The 18,415-nt window shown below is 37.2% G+C and overlaps 1 protein-coding gene across 6 annotated transcripts in view; it reads left to right on the top strand.

The window, feature by feature from the left end:
- STAG1 (STAG1 cohesin complex component) overlaps positions 1-18,415 on the top strand; it is a 363,800-nt gene that overhangs the window by 142,593 nt on the left and 202,792 nt on the right. For 3 of the 6 annotated variants that reach the window (XM_070576138.1, XM_070576137.1, XM_070576139.1), the window contains one exon: positions 13,012-13,108. The exons of the other annotated variants lie outside the window; for them this stretch is intronic. In XM_070576138.1, the coding sequence (XP_070432239.1) occupies positions 13,012-13,108 (97 nt within the window). The remainder of the gene's footprint in view (positions 1-13,011; positions 13,109-18,415) is intronic. 6 annotated transcript variants of the gene reach the window in all.

Genomic DNA, 18,415 nt, shown 5'->3' with positions numbered 1-18,415 from the left:
GGGAGGGCAATTCTGTGATTAATTATATTATATGGGATGCTCTCTTGCTATAGACTTGCTCTAGGGAGTCTCCTTGTTGGCTTGACAGAGTTGGTGACCATGTTGGGGAACCCCACGTGGCAAGGAACTGTAGGCCCTGAGAATTGTCTCCAGCCAATAGCCAACGAGGAGGTCAGGATTTCTGTTCTACAACCAGCCACAAGGAAATAAATTCTTTCAACAATGCTTGGAAGTGGGTTCTTCCCGACTTGAGTCTCCAAATGAGAATGCAGCACAGCAAACACCTTGATTGCACCCCTGTGAGATCCTAAGCAGAAGATTCAGCTGAGATGTGTCTAAACTCCTGAATCAGAAATTGTGGGATAAGAGATAACCAAGACAATTATATTATGGCAGAGAGCAGGAAAATTAACAGTGCTGAAGCCACAATGTGAAGGTATACTTTTGTCTATTCCGGGTAAAAACAACTTAGTATGAGTGGTCCTTGTTAATTTGAGAAAAGTCATTAGCCAGGTCAGTAGCTTCATATCAATTGCCAGGGGCAGTAAAAGCCACCACCTGATTAAGTTGATGATCATCCATAGTTGTTCTGCAGGACCCATCTGACTTCCCTGTTGGCCAAACTGATGAGTTTAGGGAATGTAGTAGGTTTTACCACGTCTGGTTCTTTCAAGTCTTTGATTAAACTCTGCATTTCCCCCAGGGATGTAGTATTGCTTCTAGTTTATCTTGGTAAGGAGAGGAAGTTCCATGAACTTCCATTTAGATATTCCTACCATAAAGCCCCTTATCCCATGGGTCAGAAAGTCAATGTGAGATTCTTCCGGTTGCCAAGTATCTCTATTCCAAGTATATATTCAGGAACCAGGAAAATAACCTGAGCATAGGTCCCTGGACTCTTTGGGCTCACTCTCAGTCAGATTTAAGTTACAATCCCATGTATCAGCTGAACACTGAAGCCCCTAATTTAACTAGTGGACTGCAGTAGCATTTTGAATCCCCAGGAATTAGTCACTTCAGAGACAGTGCCAATGAATGCATGAACGGTCTGGATATTTTCTTTTAACAATGCACAGTACCTCTAATTAATGGCTGCAAGTCTTTGGGGAAGGAGAAGGGGAAGATGTATAGTGTGTACTTGTAGTGGGTTTTCAGGGTCCTTCTAGAGACCTGATCGCTACTTTCTTTATTCAGTGGACTCTGGATCTGTGAACTAACCCAGGTTTGGCAACTGGTGAGACGGCTATAACTCTCCACTGTGTTGATGCAAGTTAGACTTCTGGCTACCAGACCTGGAGTTTTCCCTGTTGTATGTATCAGACAGTAGTCTAGTTGACTGCCCACCTATTTGGTTCCTAGGGACACTGTATTCACTTAGCTACTGCTAAAGATCTCTACAGGCCAAGACATTCTGATTACCAGTATGTCCCTGCTGTCCATAACAGATAATGTACCCACCTTGTCTTTAATGAGTAAGTATGGCCACTTCGGCTGTGTTACCTTGAATCCTGTCATCTCCATTGAAACCTGGGAACTCTTCTTATTTATTTTTAAAGTTTTTGGGGTTTTTTTTGAGGAAGATTAACCCTGAGCTAACTGCCGCCAATCCTCCTCTTTTTGCTGAAGAAGACTGGCCCTGAGCTAACATCTGTGCCCATCTTCCTCTGCTTTATATGTGGGATGCCTACCACAACATGTCCGCACCTGGGATCCAAACCGGCGAACCCCGGGCTGCTGAAGCGGAATGTGCGCACTTAGCCGCTGCACCACCAGGCCGGCCCCTGGGAACTCTTAATGGCCACAGCCCTTACTCATACCTGGCTTATAAAGGAGAGTAACCACAGACTTTTATAAGGATATGTATATAGTTCCTCTCTTCACTAATGTGGTTCTCATTGCCTTCTGGGCCCTCTTGTGGAGCATAGTTGAGGAGTTAGGGGTATGACATTCTCATATGATAAATCCAGTCCAACATTCTGAACTGTCTAATCGTTGGATTCTTTCCTCCTCCATCCATATCAATTCTAGGGAAGCTCTGGCATCTCAACCTTTAAATCCAGCTTTCAGTGCATCACCCGGATAAGCTGTTATAGCCATTTCCAGCTACATGAAGTAATGCATTAACTCTGGAATCTCTAGTAAGTGCGCCCATCCATATCAATTAATTTGGCCTGATGTAGCATTATATTCCATCCTCCTTGGGCAAATACTTGTAGAATCTATTGCCACACATGGTCCTCGGGTATGTAAGCTATTTCCTGCTGGGTCATAGTATGTCCCTATACCCCCGGAACATGCTGAGATTTGACCCTAGTTATGGATCTAGTGGCAACAGGGGCTGGTTGTGCTGGGTCTTCAGAAGAATGAGCATCACCCTTCAAGCCATCTGCCCGTATGAGATTATCAGAGGATTTTCAAGCCAAGGAAGGCTAGTGTTCTCAGACACTGGAAAATACTTCCAGTGATGAGAGGCTTCCAATTACTAGCAGGGGTTGGGGCGGGAGGAGGAAAATTCAAAAATGTTAATTTTATCCAGGACTACCAGATGTCTCTGTTCCAGGTTTCAGGATCCCATTCTTTCCTGATCAAGGTCCTGACTTTCAAATGAGAAACTAGATGAGACTGAATTCAACTGTTGTAATTCAGCAACTTGCACATCTAAATTTTAGGCTTGATTTTCAGCAATATCAGCCTCACACCTACAAGAAAAAAGAGATTCTTCTAGGGGAATCCTGGAAGCTCTCTGGTTTTTGCACTGTGACTTACCTTAAGCTGAGAGTTAATGGACTTGTGCTTGTCATTTTCTCTTTAAGTACCCAAGTGTACACAAAAGAATCTGTCTTACACTGCTATCCGTATAGTCATGATTACTGCCTTTGTGGCAAATATGGCAGCCACTTAAGCTCTCAAGACACGTGCTTAAGTTGATGCTTCATCACAGTGAGCCACAGGTGACAACTTGATAGATTTTTTTGAAACTTCTGCATGCCATAGATTACTAGCATCTCATTTCCTTGGCAAGGAGACCAGCCTTGTGCTTAATCACAAGGGCATGACCAAACCAGTCCCAAAATCTCATCTTCATTGGTTTATCTTCTGGAACCACTCCTGGGACCAATTCTGTACCAATCTGGATTCAATCAGGAGTCAGAAACCACACAGTAATTAGAAATTGGTAAAATTTATTTAAAATAATTAGTAAACTATGATAGAGGAATAACTATAAAGATTCAAAGATAATTCTTAGGGGAACCCTAAGACTGAAGGACATTTCTCAAGGAAAGACAGACTTGGAACTGAGGCTCAGACCTTGTTGGATAAGGTGAGATTGCAGCCCATTGAATGGCAGAAGTTAACAGGATTGCCTCAGCCAGAGCTGATTCACAGTTGCTGGGCAGCAGGAAACAACACTGTCTGAGTTGCAGTCGTGTTGAGTATGGTAGACAGTTGTTCAGTGGAAGATGAGGCACTGCTGTTGGCATGAGACCTGAAACTTGCCAGTATCCACATCAGGAGGGCTGTATCAGGAGGATAATCATCCATCCCAGGCTGGAACACAAGGTTGCCAAAGGAACTGCACACTCTTGGCATGAGGCTGGGACAGACCACCACTGGATTTCCTTATATACACTCACTGCTGATGGACTATGCAGCAAGAGCAAGAAAAGCTAACCTTAACATACCTAAACCAAGAAGAGCAGCCCCCTCCCCGCTGCAGTGTCATTCCAGAGGTGTATGCTAATAAAGCTTAACATAGTGCTTATTGCAAAGGAGAAATGCTTATAAAGTCTTGTCTATTATCATAGAGCAGATACTAAAGGGTAACTTGGGAGCTGAGGCACAATAAATTGATAATTGACACAGAGGCTTTCCTCACTGTCTGGTGTTGGCAGGTATTTGCTTATCTCAAGAGAGAGGCATTGAATGCAGATTGGATACTCTGTATGTGGAGATAGAGTTTGTATATCTTGTCTGTCTTTAAGTATTGGTCCTGATATTTATAAGATTTTCTCTTTCTCCTTGGAATATGTGAATTTTACCTGGATATGCTTATATGTAGCATTTTCCCATTAATTCTGGGAGCAACTAGATAAGCCATGTTAATGTTCAGATTTTAATCTTTTATTGATCAGTGAGTTTTCCTGTTAAAATGATCAGTTTAATTGTCTGTCTTCCTTTTTTTTTTCCTTCTTCTCAAACGTATGTGCCTGTTAGATTACTATGTATATCTATCAAATCTTTTGCTCCTTTCCTCATGAATTCCATTTCTGTATTTTTGTTTCGTGTTGAGATTTTTCCCCCCACTCAACTTCCAGGACATTAAATTCACTGTCTATAGTGATTATTCTTTCATTCATCCAATGAATATTTTAATTTGAAAGTCTTTTTTTTTTTTTTTTAACTTCCAGAAAGTCCTTTCCATGCTTTAAATTTCCCATCTGTTTCATATGCACCTAATTTACTGTTTCTTTCTCCTTGATTGCTGAGTCTTGTAGGCATATTATTTTGCTTTGACTTCTTAAGCCTCTTTTCAGTTTCGCTGGTCAAGTCAAATTTCCATTCATGTGCTGCATGATGATGTTTTGGTCAACAACAGACTGCATATATGATGGTGGTCCTATAAGATTAGTACCATATAGCTTAGGTGTGTAGTAGGCTGTACCATTTAGGTTTGTGTAAGTACACTCTGTGATGTTCGCACAGTGACAAAATTGCCTAATGACACATTTTTTAGAACATATCCCTGTCGTTAAGCAACACATGACTATATTAGGATCCCTCCACTGGCACAAATTTATGTGTAACAAGTATTGCCATGGTCTCCATTCCTGTGAGTATCACACTAACCAACAGTTCTGTTAATTGACTAGTGCTTTCCCAGCCGTAGGTGTAGGAGGCAACTCAGCTTATCTTGGTGGTCCCCTGCAGTTCCTTTGAGGCCAAGAATTTGCAGCACGCCCTGCTGGGACCCACACCTGAGGGCTTCTACTAAGAAGATTCAATAATCTTTGAAGCCTTCAGTTTTTTGAAGAACAGGAAGTACTAGTCTTTCTAAGCTTTTTTGCCAGTATCTATCCACCTCATGCTTAGCTCAGAAGAAAACTTAATTTTGTGCTGTTTCTCTTCTCTAGCAACCCCTACAGAACCCATAGCCTTGCTTGAATCCTGGGCTTTCCTCTCTTGCTTGTTTAGTCCTGAATGGGAGTGTGTTGGAGAGTGCATTAAGAATCCATATTCAGACTGTCATTTGCCAAAAGTCCTCTGATGAGAGCTTCTGCAAGATAACTATTGCAAATGTAAAGACATCTTACAAACTGGAGAGAACTGTTACAAAAATTTGAGATTAAGAAGATTGATATTTAAAATATTTTAATTTATTGGTACCGTTTCTGTACCATTTTATTTATATATCACTATCTTGCAGTGCTCAGCTCTAAACCTGCTTAGGTTACCAGGTTAAATTGCAAAGTCTACTTGTTGATAATGGCTTTCTACTTCAAAAGCAGAATAATACAAAACAAAAGAAAAACAAAACTGAGATTTAGTATCAAGTGAGAGTATGAAATATGCTATGCATAATATTTATTTTTCTGAAAAATGGTGTTGAAATGATACCGTGATCTGTGATTCCATTCTTAGCTATGGAATAAAATTTGGTCTGTCATGTGAAGGGTCATACCATTTATCTGAGCTTAAAAACAAATATCTCTGAGTTTAGGCCATAATATAATTGTATAAAAGGACAATGATGTGATCACATTGTCCAGAAACTACAGTTTAGTTAGTATGGTAGGAATGGAAATAGGAATGAAAGAGTGTTGTATGTGTAGGATCAGTTTTTCTCCCCAAGCCCTTGAAGAGTTACATTAAAAAAAAAAAAAAATCAACAACAAGGGGAAAAAAGGCTTTGGAGAGCTCTGAAAATCAAGAACGTTTTAGCTTATACCTGAGGGTAAAATAACAGCCTCGTCTCATGAGTAATAAGGAACTCTCAGTCTACCTATGTAGTATTTACATTTGTAGTCACAGAAAACATATATGATATTGCTAAAAGCTATGCTGAAAAAAATCATCTAACTATTAATTTGTTATACAGTGATTCTCAGTTTGGAAGAGAGAGGGCCCTTCATTCATTTAAGCTTCCTAGTTAGGGTCTTTAATTGACAAATAGTCTGTTATCTTTGCCATCTGCTTGTCTTTCTCCAAAGCAAATGAATCTACTCCTAAGCAACAGTACAGAATACTAATTCTCTATGCCCTTGTCTGTTTAACCAAGGTCCTATCAAATAGCCTGCCAAAAGGAGTATATTTATTTAATAGAATTTCAAGAGTATGCACTCAGTGTATAGTGTAGATATCCAGATTGAACTGATTGGTGTCTCTTTACGTTTAGCTTATAAGAAGCTTAGAGGCAGATTTAAAACTCATTTTTGACTACGACATTAACTGTTCTGTTCTACATATTTGTATTTCCTCTTGTAGCCTTGACTTTTTTTTTGTTTTCTCTTTAGTTTTTCTTTCTCAATTTTTAAAATGTTATTTTTCTAACTACTGCAAATTCCTTATTATCCTGTCCTCTGTTACAGTATGATAAAATCATTATTATAGCAGATGTCATAATTTTTGTCATTTGACTGTAATCTGTGATTCACATGGTGTTTGTTATGGTTTTCTCATTGAGGATCTGTGGCTAAGTTCTTAGATATTTTCTTTGTAGTAAAGTCTTAGATTTAAACTTTTTTGGAATGGATTCAGGGCAAATCTATCAGTGTCGCAATTTATATTTTTCCATGCTACTATATATGTGTGTACATGATATCATTTATTTTAAAAGTAGAGTCATATTATACACTTTTCTCTTTTCACTTAGTATGTTATGAACAACCTGTATCATTAGTACTAATATATAAATATAGCTCATTTGTGTTAATAGTTACATATCATTCTACTGTATGTATATACCATAACTTAATGAAATGTTTCTTTGTAGACATTTAGGTTGCGTAGTTTTTTTGCCCCAGTAAACAGTACTACAATATCCATGCAGGTGAGTATTTTTTCTGTGTAGGAAGAAGACTGCATATAAATATTTGTAGCCAGAGGGGCAGATCTTGGCAGAGAGATGACTTGCCACTTACTAAAAATTTATTTTTCCTTTTTCATAGTAAAGGAAGTTCAAGGAGGGTACTGGTAAACAGAGACTCCATGTCTTCACTCCCCTTGCTATTAGATGTGGTTAGTTAAGTTCTTGCCAGTGAAATATTAGCCAAAGTGGTATACCACTTCCAAACCTGAATTATGAAAATTGGCCATGCTTTTCTATGTTTTTCTCTTCTGTCAGCGGGATATTAATTTCTCAGGGTCAACCTTGGAAGCTTCTTACAGAGAGTAGTGGAGCCTTTGTCAGCCTAGCTTACAGAATGTTTGTGTGGCTATAACTTGTGATCCAGATATTCTAAAGTTTCTTTTTGATTGACTGTGGATATGTTATCAGAAATGTTCTTTCTGGGGGGCTGGCCCTGTGGTCCAGTGGTTAAGTCCACACTCTCCGCTTCAGTGGCCCAGGGTTCGGATCCTGGGTGCAGACATGGCACCACTCATTAGGCCATGTTGAGGCGGCGTCCCACATGCCACAACTAGAAGGACCCACAACTAAAATATACAACTATGTGCTGGGGGGATTTGGGGAGAAAAAGCAGGAGGAAAAAAAAAAAGGTTCATTCTGGTAATCTTGGAGTTATACTGCTTGTCTTTCCCTATTCCCTAAATGAGGACAACCTATGTTGAAATGTGAGTTTCTTGAGGTGAATGCTTGAGCCATTATTTAGAGCTTTCTTTTATAAAGATTTGCAGTTATAAATTTCCCTCTAAGCACTGTTTTACCTGTTTTCTACAAAGTTTGATATGTTGTATTTTCATTGTCATTCAGTTCAAAATATTTTCTAATTACCAAACATATGGGGGATATTTAAGGTAATGTTTTTGTTACTCATATCTAATTTAAATCCATTATGGCCAGAGAATGTATTCTGTATTTTTTCAGTCCTTAAAAACTGATAGAGACTTACTTTTTGGTCTTTTGGTGAACGTTCAATGCATACTTAAAAAGAATGTGTATTTTATAATTGTTGGGGTTATGTTTTATACATGTTAATTAGGTCACGTTTATTAGTAGTGCTATTTCACATCTTATGTGTACTTATTATTTTTTGTTTGTGTGTTACTTCTTCTATCAGTTACCAAGAGAGATGTGTTAAAAATCTCAACATGATTATGAATTTGCATATTTCTTCTTTGACTTAAATTTTTGCTTTATGTATTTTGAGACTCTTGTTATTTGGTATCTAAAAATTTAGAGTTGTTATATCTTACTGATGAGTTTACCACTTTTTTTTTTTTTGAGGAAGATTAGCCCTGAGCTAACATCTGCTGCCAATCCTCCTCTTTTTTGTGAGGAAGATTGGCCCTGAGCTAACATCTGTGCCCATCTTCCTCTATTTTAAATGTAGGACACCTGCCACAGCATGGCTTGATAAGCAGTGCGTAGGTCCGCACCCAGAATTCAAACTGGTGAGCCCCAGGCCGCCAAAGTGGAGCTGTGAACTTAACTGCTATGCCACTGGGCCAGCCCCACCACTTTATTATTATAAAATATATCTTCATATGTTTGTAATACTCCTTTTGTCTTGATTTCTATTTTGTCTGATATAAACATAGTCATGACAGCTTTTTTATAGTTAATGTTTGCATAGTATGTATTTTGTCATGGTAGTGCTGGCCAGTGACAGAAGGCAGGGCCTAATCTATGTCCACAGGCAGCTGTGGGGTGCCTTGGCTCTTGCTGCCCTCAACAGGTGGCTGCATATTCCCTCCTCCATGTCCCCCATGCATGCTGCAGTGGAGGTCAGTGATGGGTGTCAGGCCAGTGGTGCACAGCTGGAGGGGCTAGTCCTGAGCATGGGCACAGTGGTAGATGTCAGGGGTAGGGAAGTGCTAGACTGGTGTCTTGCACTCACACAGCTGCAGAAGCCTGAGTTGGCTGTGAGTGTGGCTTCTGGGCTCCAGTGGGGATGTGGAGGGACTCTGGTCGCTGGTGTCTTGCACTTGTGCAGCTGCAGGGATCATGGATGGTTGTGGTATGGGTTACGTGGTGGCGAGGAGAGAGTCAGGCAGCTAGGCTAGCATCAGCGAACGCAAGTACCTGTGGGAGGAAAGCTGGCGAGATCTGCGCAAGTCCACAGTGGCTGTGTTGACCTTGGGCTTTGTCAGAAATCTGCAGTTTGTCCGCAGGGCTGGTCTCTGTGAACTGTGATTACTCCCACTGCTTGTCTGCTAATAATAGCTTCTGCTTTTTTCCCTTGTTCCTAGCTGGCTCGGTACCTCTCAGTTTTGCTGTCTGGGTAGGGTGAAACTGAAGCAGGGCCTTTGCGCAGTGCGCTTCCAGGCTGGCGAAGCTTGGTTGCTTATCTCACTTTTCCTTTCCTTGCAAGAGGAAATCTTTCTACCTGAGAAGTTCCTTCTTAAGCACTGAACAATGCCAGTTTTGGAGGATAGGATAAGGCAGGCAAAATGAATTGGCTTTCATTTTCTTCTTGTGTGATTATTCTCAGTTTTGTTTTGTTAAAACTTATAAGTGGACTCTAGAGGTCTCCAGAGCTGCTTTTGTTTGTAGATTAGTGTCCAATTGTTGATCTTTGTGGGGCAACCAGGAAATGGTTTTTTCTTCCAACTGATAGGCAGTTTTTTCTTCCTTTCAGTACTTTAAATGTGTTGTTTCGTTATTGACTGGCTTTCATTGTTTTTGATGAAAAGTGTGCCATATTTCTTATTCTTTGGTCCCCTGTACATACCCTATAGCTGCTTTAAAATTTTTTCTCTTTATTGAAGATACTCAGTAATTTGATTTTGATGTGGCTCCTGTAGTTTTCTGTTTTATCCTGTCCCTCAGCCAAGACCCTATATGTTATTCACCTACTTATGCCTATACTTGGCAATGCCTCTAACAGTCACCAGTCTCTGCCAGTTCAAAAGGGCTTATCTTTCTGGAGTTTAGTTCCTTAGATTCCTTTGCCTCCACATCTCTCTGATAGCTTTTAAAAGATATAACTGTGTTTTTTACAGATGAATAACCAATTACTTCAGTGTCATTTATTATATAAACCACCCTTTTCCCTCTAAAATTGAAATATCTCCTTTGTCATAGCTTAAGTTCTACATTATACCTGGATCTATTTCTAAGCTCTATTCTCTTTATATTACTTTTGTAGTCCTATATTATTTTTAAACTATTTTGTTTTCAGTATGTTTGTCTTAAGTTTTAATATTTCTAATGCAAGTCCCTGCTTAGTCTTATTCAGAATGTTTTGGGCTCTTTGTATCTAACTGGTGGGATTACACATTGATACTAATCACTTTGGGAATTAAAGAAAATTTTGGTCACCATCCTAAGAGTGCCCTCACAGTGTTGGGCCCCATGTAGAACTAGGGTAATGGCTTTCTCCTCAGCTTTGTGCCACACTTTATTACCTGGATCACAAAGCATTTCTGCTTGGGCCCTGACTCTCAAAGTCACTCTTGACTGGGTCCATCCATTCTTAGTCCTCACCACCATTCTTAGCCAACAAGGGCTGACACATTGTTCAGTAGAGCTGAACCTTGAACAGATACCATGCCATTCTTTATTTTTCTTTTTACTCTCTCCTACAACTGTAATATTCTAAATTTCTATTTACTTTTCAAACAACACCTCCAAGATGCTAATGTGATGAGACAGAGAAAAACAGAGTGTTATGTATATCAGAAGTTAACTAAAAGTTTTCTCCGTTGCATGGAAGAAGGGAATGTGGTTGTTCCTCAATAGAAGAGGTGATTAAAGAAGAAGTGTGTTCATTCAGAATGGGTCAAATTAAAAGGACTGATAATACCTAGTATTGGTGAGGATGTGGAGTATTCGATCTTACACATTGCTGGATCCTCATCCATTGCTGGTGGAAGTATAATTTAATAAACCTGTTTTGGAAAACTGTTTGGCATTGTATACTAACCCTCAACATACATGTATTATGTGTGTTAACAAGTCTGTTACTAGGTATATATACAACAGAGAAAAATGTTTATGTCCATTAAAAGATGTATACAGTTATAGTTATAACAGTTTTATTTGTGACAGCCCTAAAATGGAAACTACACAGTAAAATGGGTAATAAATTACAGTATATAAATATAATGAATACTACCCAGCAGTGCAAAAAAGGAATTACTGATATATATAACAACGTGACTGACACTCACTGATAAAACTTTGAGAGAAATCAATCAAAAGATGATGCTGTTTATATGAATTTCAAAAACATGTCAACTATTAAGGAATAATAGTGAAATAATCTGGCCATTATTATGGACTGGAAGGGAACATGAGGGAGCCTGTTTCAGTTATGAAAATGTTTTATATTTTCATCTTGCTTATGGTTACACAGGTGTTATGTATTTGTAATATTTTATCAAGGTGGTAAGTTAAGATTTTTGCATCTTACTGTATGTAATTATACCTCAGTATAGAGATAAAAGTGAATTTAAAATTTTTTTTTAATTATTTTTATGCATTTCCTCTGATTCCCTACCTCCACCCAAGAAAACCCCAAACAATTCTGCTCACTGGAATCACATTAAATTTGCCTAATAATCTGGAAATACTTTATTGATACAACACTAAGCCTTTTTTTAAAAAAAATCAGTGTATAATACTTATTTAGGTAGTTTTCTATATCTTGTAATTTTTTATAATTTTCTTCATTGACATTTATACCTTTCTTGAATTTATTCTTAGATATTTTTAGTTGTGAACAGGCTCCTCATTTATGTTTCTTATATATTGCCAGTATTAAAAAGTTATTTTGTACTTTTGTCTTTTGTCAGCTGTTTTGTCAAATCTTTCCATTATTAATCTACTTTAGTAGAGACTCTTAGATTTTCTTATCAACTGTAGGAAAGGAGAATTGTCTTTACCAATATTTTACTAGCTTTTCCGTTAACTAAAGATGAAAACCCGTGTTGAATGGTTTGGCATGTGTTCTTGTCTTGTTTCCTTTTTGAGTTGAAATGTCTTAAGCATTTCAACAACAAATATATTTTAGTCTTTGTTTTTATCTTGTTTACGTACATTTCATCTAACCCTAGTTTTTCTAGAAATTTTTTTTAAAGCTTGGCTGCAGAATTTTATCAGATACCTTTTGGAGATCCAGTAATGTAATCATTATTTTATTTTTCTCCTTTTTTGATAAATTGAATTATTTGATTTCCCAATATTGAGCCATCCTTGCATTCCTGGAAAAAATGCATTTTTAAATATGTGATGTGTACTCTTTTTATGCACTACTAGGAGATTAGGTTTTCTGATGCTTTGAAAGTTTGTATTTATGTGTAAGTGAAATTAGTTTTTGTCATTTTTGCAATATGGTTTGAATATTAGTATCTATAGTTGCTTAATAATTTATTACACTTAATGGAATTGGTAAAGTCAGGTTTGTATTGTGTGGATTTTGAACACATTTTGGAAACCTAGTTACTCACATTTTAATTGCCTTTAAAAATAAGAGAATCTTGGGCTGGCCTGGTGGCACAGTAGTTAGGTTCGTGTGCTCCACTGCAGTGGCCCAGCATTCACTGGTTCAGATCTCAGGTGCCAACCTACACACTGCTTGTCAAGCCGTGCTGTGGCAGGCATCCCACATATAAAATAGAGGAAGCTGGGCACAGATGTTACCTCAGGGCCAATCTTCCTCAGCAAAAAGAGGAGGATTGGAGGCAGATGTTAGCTCAGGGCTAATCTTCCTTCAGAAAAAACAAAGAGGGAATCTCTACTTTTATATGGCTGCAGAGAAATAATTTCAGGTAAGTAGTGTTCTTGGTTCAAATAGAGACACACAGAGAAAACCACAGACTTTTTTGGAAATTTATTTGCTATAAATATCAATTTTTTTGAAGTTTCATTTTTCTTTTTCTTTTCCACAGTCCGTTGTGGATGACTGGATTGAATCATATAAACAAGACAGGGACATCGCACTTCTGGATTTAATCAACTTTTTTATCCAGTGTTCAGGATGTCGAGGTACAGAATGTTGGAATAAATGATGTACATTGAGCCTGTCAGTCCATCAGTCTTAAATTTACTTCACCTTCAATTAGTTATTTATACTTCATCCTCGATTTATGTGCTAATCTTTTTTCTGATAAAGAAAGTTATTAAGTTATTTAAGGATATTTCATTTTGTTCTGGTCCATTTTGTTCCTAAAAACAAACTGACTTCTGAATTTTTTGAAATTTGGAAGGAAATGTAAAATTCATTTAATGAATTTATTAATTCAGTTTTTAGATCATAAGCTTTTATGCTTAATATTTTACTGATATTATTTTACTTATGCTTCATCTTAGGAACTGTAGTAGTTGTTAACATTCATTATTTTGTATCCTTGTCAGTATTTTGGTCCTCATTTTATGGATGAAGTACTTGAAACTCAAATAATTTGCTTAAGGTAACCTAAGTATCACAATCAGGTTTCTTAAGTTTACAATCTGTTGGAAATCCATAGACAGTTTGTTAAAATAGAAATTTATTTTTATTATATTAATAGATAACTGAGAGATTCTCTGGAATAGATAAGTCTTAATAATAGATTAGATTCTGCTACATGGGGTAAATCAGTTGGTAAATAACCATTCTTTGCCTTCCAATACAGAAAGAACAGTGATCTTTTATTGAGACCACTGATCAAATTGGTTTCTTAAAGGCTTTCTTATTTCTGTCTACCTTATCACCATATTGACATAAGTAGTTTATCAAATATTTACAGAGCACCTCCCTTGTGCTGAGCACTATTCCAGATTGTGCAAATGTTATCAAGACAGCCTCTGCTCCAGGAAGTATTAGAGTATGTGTAATTTTTAAAGGAGGCTTTATTGCAAGGAACAAAGAAGGAAATACACCAATAGTTCAATCAAGTGCTCTGTGCCATTATAAGAATAATAAACTGATGACTATTTAATGGCTATCTAGTATATGCTTTATGTACATTAGCTTATTTTATATTGGTTAACAGTCCTATCAGGCAGGTGTGATCTTTATTTTATAGATCAGGAAATGGAGAATAAAAGGCTTAGGTAAGTTTTTGGACTTCAAACAGTTTGCAAGTGCCAAACTCATGTATCAGAGTCAGGCTCGTCTCAGTCTGGATTCTATATACCTAACCACAGGATGCCATGGGAGTAACAAGAAGGGGCTTCTGATCCGTCCCAGGCTGTGTGTTTCTGTGTATGTGTGATGTGTAGATGTTTGTAAGAACGTGCATCCCAGAGGAGGAAACTCTGTGGTGAGACTGAGACTGAGTTAAAGAAAGTTAAGAGAGAGGGGAAAGGCCAAAGTTAACACTTTGTGCAAAAATGCGTGAAGATAAGAAAGCATGGCACACACTAGTACAGGGAGTTTATGGGTGAATCCTAGAACATGGAAACTGGTGAGGCAAGAGATTAGGCTGTTGAAGGAAAGCAAGTTTAATTTTACAGCCTTAAAATGGGCAAGGCAAGTACTGAGTGATGTGCTTTACATATATTATTTCATCTAATCTATGTAAGTGTCTTGTTGGACTGGGTTTTAATTTTAAAATAACTGGTAGTCTTTAAAATTTTTCCTTTTGTAATTCATTCCCATGGTTCAAAAAACCGAAAAAAAATTGGAAATACAAAGCAAAAAGTCTTTACCACTTTCAGCCTTCCCATCTATCTCCAGAGTTAACTGTTAACTACTTTGTTGTATATCCATCTATCTATCTAATTTCCATATGTATAAGTAGGAACATACTCTTTCCTTCTCCACTCTTAAGGGGAAGATACTGGTGTATAAAGAGCTTTCTCAGGTTTTTTTCCTTTTTCTTTTAATACAGCGTCATAGCATTCCCTTGAGTATATGTATAATAATTTACCTAACTAGTCGTCTATTAACAAACCATTGCATTATTTTTAGTCTTTTGCTATTACAAACAGTGTATTTTGTGTATACCTTATTTGCTCTTTGTGGAAGAATGTCTGTAGGTAAGTGTATTTGTAATTGTATTAGATAATGCCAAATTTCTTGCTATAGAAATTGCACTCATTTTTACTCCCATCAGTAATATATGAGAATGCTTGTTTCTTCTCAATCTATTCAACAAAGTGTTTTCATCCAATTTTTGGAATTGGTTTTATGAGCAATTTAAAAATTACACATCAGTGAGATTTCTTTAAAATTGACGTGAAATTCACTTGACAGACAACCATTTTAAAGTGTATAATTCAGTAGCATTTGCTGCATTTACAGTGTTGTGCAACCACCTCTCTGTAGTATTAAAACTTTTTCATCAACCCAGAATACCTCATATTCATTAAGTAGTCATTCACCATCCCCCTCTCCCACCCAACCCTTGGCAACCACTAATCTACTTTCTGCTTGTATTGATTTGCCTGTTCTGGTCATTTTATATAAAAGGAGTTGTATAATATGTGACCTTTTGTGTTTTATTTCTTTCACATAGCATAATTTCTTCAAGGTTTATCCGAGTGGTAGTATATAAGAATAATTCATCCTTTTTTATGGCTGAATAACATTCTATTGTATGTATATATCACAATTTGTGTATCTGTTCATCTGCTGATGGACATTTGGGTTGTTTCTAGCTTTTGGTAACTATGAATACTGCTGCTATGAAAATTCATGCACATATTTTGGTTTGAGTACTTGTTTTTAAATTCTTCAGGGTAAATGCCAAGGAGTGGAATTGCTGGAGCATATGGTAATTCTACTTTAACTTTTTGAAGAACTTCCAAACAGTTTTCCATAGTGGCTGCAGCATTTTACCTTCCTACCAGAAATGTATGAGGATTTTTATTATTCCATATCCTTTCCAACACTTTTATTTTTCAGTTGAACTGTCCTAGTTCTTGTGGTTTTGATATGCACTTTCTTAATGACCAATGAAATTGAAACTTTTTTTTTTCCTGAGGAAGATTTGCCCTGTTGGCAGTCTTCCTCTATTTTGTATGTGAGCCACCACTACTGCATGGCCAGTGACAGACAAATGGTATGTGTCCACGCCTGGGAGTTGAACCCAGGCTATCAAAGCTGAGCACACCTAACTTAATCACTAGGCCGCTGGGGCTTGTCCCTGAACATCTTTTTCATGTGCATTTTGGCCATCTGTATATCTTCTTTGAAAATGTGTATTCAAGTCTGTGCTCATTTTTAAATTTGATGATTTTGATTTTGTTGTGAGTTGTAAGAGTTCTGTATATATTCTGGGTACTAAACCCTTATCAGGTATGTAACTTACAACTATTTTTTTCCCATTCTGTGAGTTATCTTTTCACTTTCTTAAAGATGTCCTTTGATGCACAAAGGTTTTAAATTTTTTTTTTTTTAAAGATTTTATTTTTTCCTTTTTCTCCCCAACGCCCCCTGGTACATAGTTGTGTATTCTTCGTTGTGGGTTCTTCTAGTTGTGGCATGTGGGACGCTGCCTCAGTGTGGTCTGATGAGCAGTGCCATGTCCGCGCCCAGGATTCGAACTAACGAAACACTGGGCTGCCAGCAGCGGAGCGTGCGAACTTAACCACTCGGCCACGGGGCCAGCCCCCAAAGGTTTTAAATTTTTATGAAGTCCAATTTATTTAAATTTTTCGCTCATATATGTGGTGTCAAATCTGAGAATCCATTGCCAAATCCAAGGGCATGAAGGATTATCCCTCTGTTTTCTTCTAAGAGTTTTATAGTTTTAGCTCTTATATTTAGGTCATTGATTCATGGTTAATTTTTGTATATGGATAATTTTAATTTGTATTTCTCTCACAAGTGAGAGTTGAGAGCCATGTGCATTTCTTTTTCTGTGAATTCTCTTGTTCCTATCAGTTGTCAGTTTTCCTTTTGGCTGTCTTCATTGTTCTTGAAAAGGCACTTGACAAAATGGATTTTAAAACATTTTGATAAAAGAGACATAGATGCATATTTTCTTAATATGATTAACAAAGAGAGCACACTTGTCTCTTGCTCGGTGGAATATAATAAAAATCCAGAAATAGACCCAGTTACGTATGAAACTTTAAGCAGATATGAAAGAAGTGAATTGGAAATTATAACTACACCAAGATACCATTTTTCACTCATTAGATCGATAAAAATTAAAAATTACAAGAACGCTCTTGATTAAGCTGTGAGGAAACAGAGACTGTTACATTGTTTGTTGGAGTACAAATTAGTACATCTCTCATGGAAAGAGATTTGGCAGTATCTCCCAAAACGACATGTTTTTATGTTTTGACCCAAACATGCTACTTCTGGAATTTTGCCATGAAGATATACCTCCAGCATTAGGAAAATAAGTGCACAGAGTTATGCAATACAATGTATTTGTAATTTCACAATATTGGAAACAACCTAAATGCTCATATATAGGACAGTGATTGAGTAAACTGTGGTACAGTTCCACAGTGGAGTTTTTTGGCAGTGTTAAAACGAAAAAGAAAGATCTCTGATGCAGGGAGATTTTCAGAATACGTTTTTAAGGGTAAAATGCACAGTGGAAAAGAATATCTAAAGTATGCAGCTTTTTTTGGAAGAAAGAAGGGGGAATAATGGAATATACACATACACAATATTTACCTAATCTCTAAATGTCTCCTTACCAAATATCTTTTATTTACAATGGATAAAATAATGGATAAAATAATAACTTTATCATGTACAAACTTGGTAGACACTGCTGTAACCAAATGTTGAAAACAGACATGCCAGTTATAGAACCAGTCAATCGCATGTGCTTCCTTGTATGCAGTCAGAAGAAGAACTCAACCTCACTTCCATAGCATTCTTGCCTGAAGTGCAGAGCCTGAATCTACTCTTGAGGAAACATCAAACTTAGACTGAGATATATTCTTCAAAATAACAATTCTGTACTCTTTAAAACCGTCAAGGTCCTGAAATACTGAGAAATGACTAAGGAACTGGTCCAGATTAGAGACTAAGGAAACATTACAATGGACTACATGATCTTAGATTTTTCTTTTGACATAAAGGACATTATTGAGACAAATGATGAAATCTGAATCACTTCTGTGGATTAGAACATATGTATTGTCTCATTGTTAATTTCATGGCTCATGTTAATTTCGTGATCCTTGTACTGTTGTTGTTGTATGTGATTTTTTGTTTTAGGGTACTGTACAGTGAAGTATTACAGAGTAAAGGGATATTGGAAGAGTGAAAGAAGGGTGGAACAAATGTAAAATGCTTACACCTGGGAATTTGGTGATGAGTATTAGAAATTCTTTGTACTTTTCTTACACGTTTTCTGTGAAGTCTGAAATTATGTCAAAGTAAAAACTGAAAGGAGA

The sequence above is a fragment of the Equus przewalskii genome, chromosome 15, assembly GCF_037783145.1.
Source record: "Equus przewalskii isolate Varuska chromosome 15, EquPr2, whole genome shotgun sequence".
Classification (NCBI taxonomy): Eukaryota; Metazoa; Chordata; class Mammalia; order Perissodactyla; family Equidae; genus Equus; species Equus przewalskii.
The sequence above is the reverse complement of the archived record's forward strand: the minus strand, read 5'-3'. Positions and strand labels throughout refer to the sequence as shown.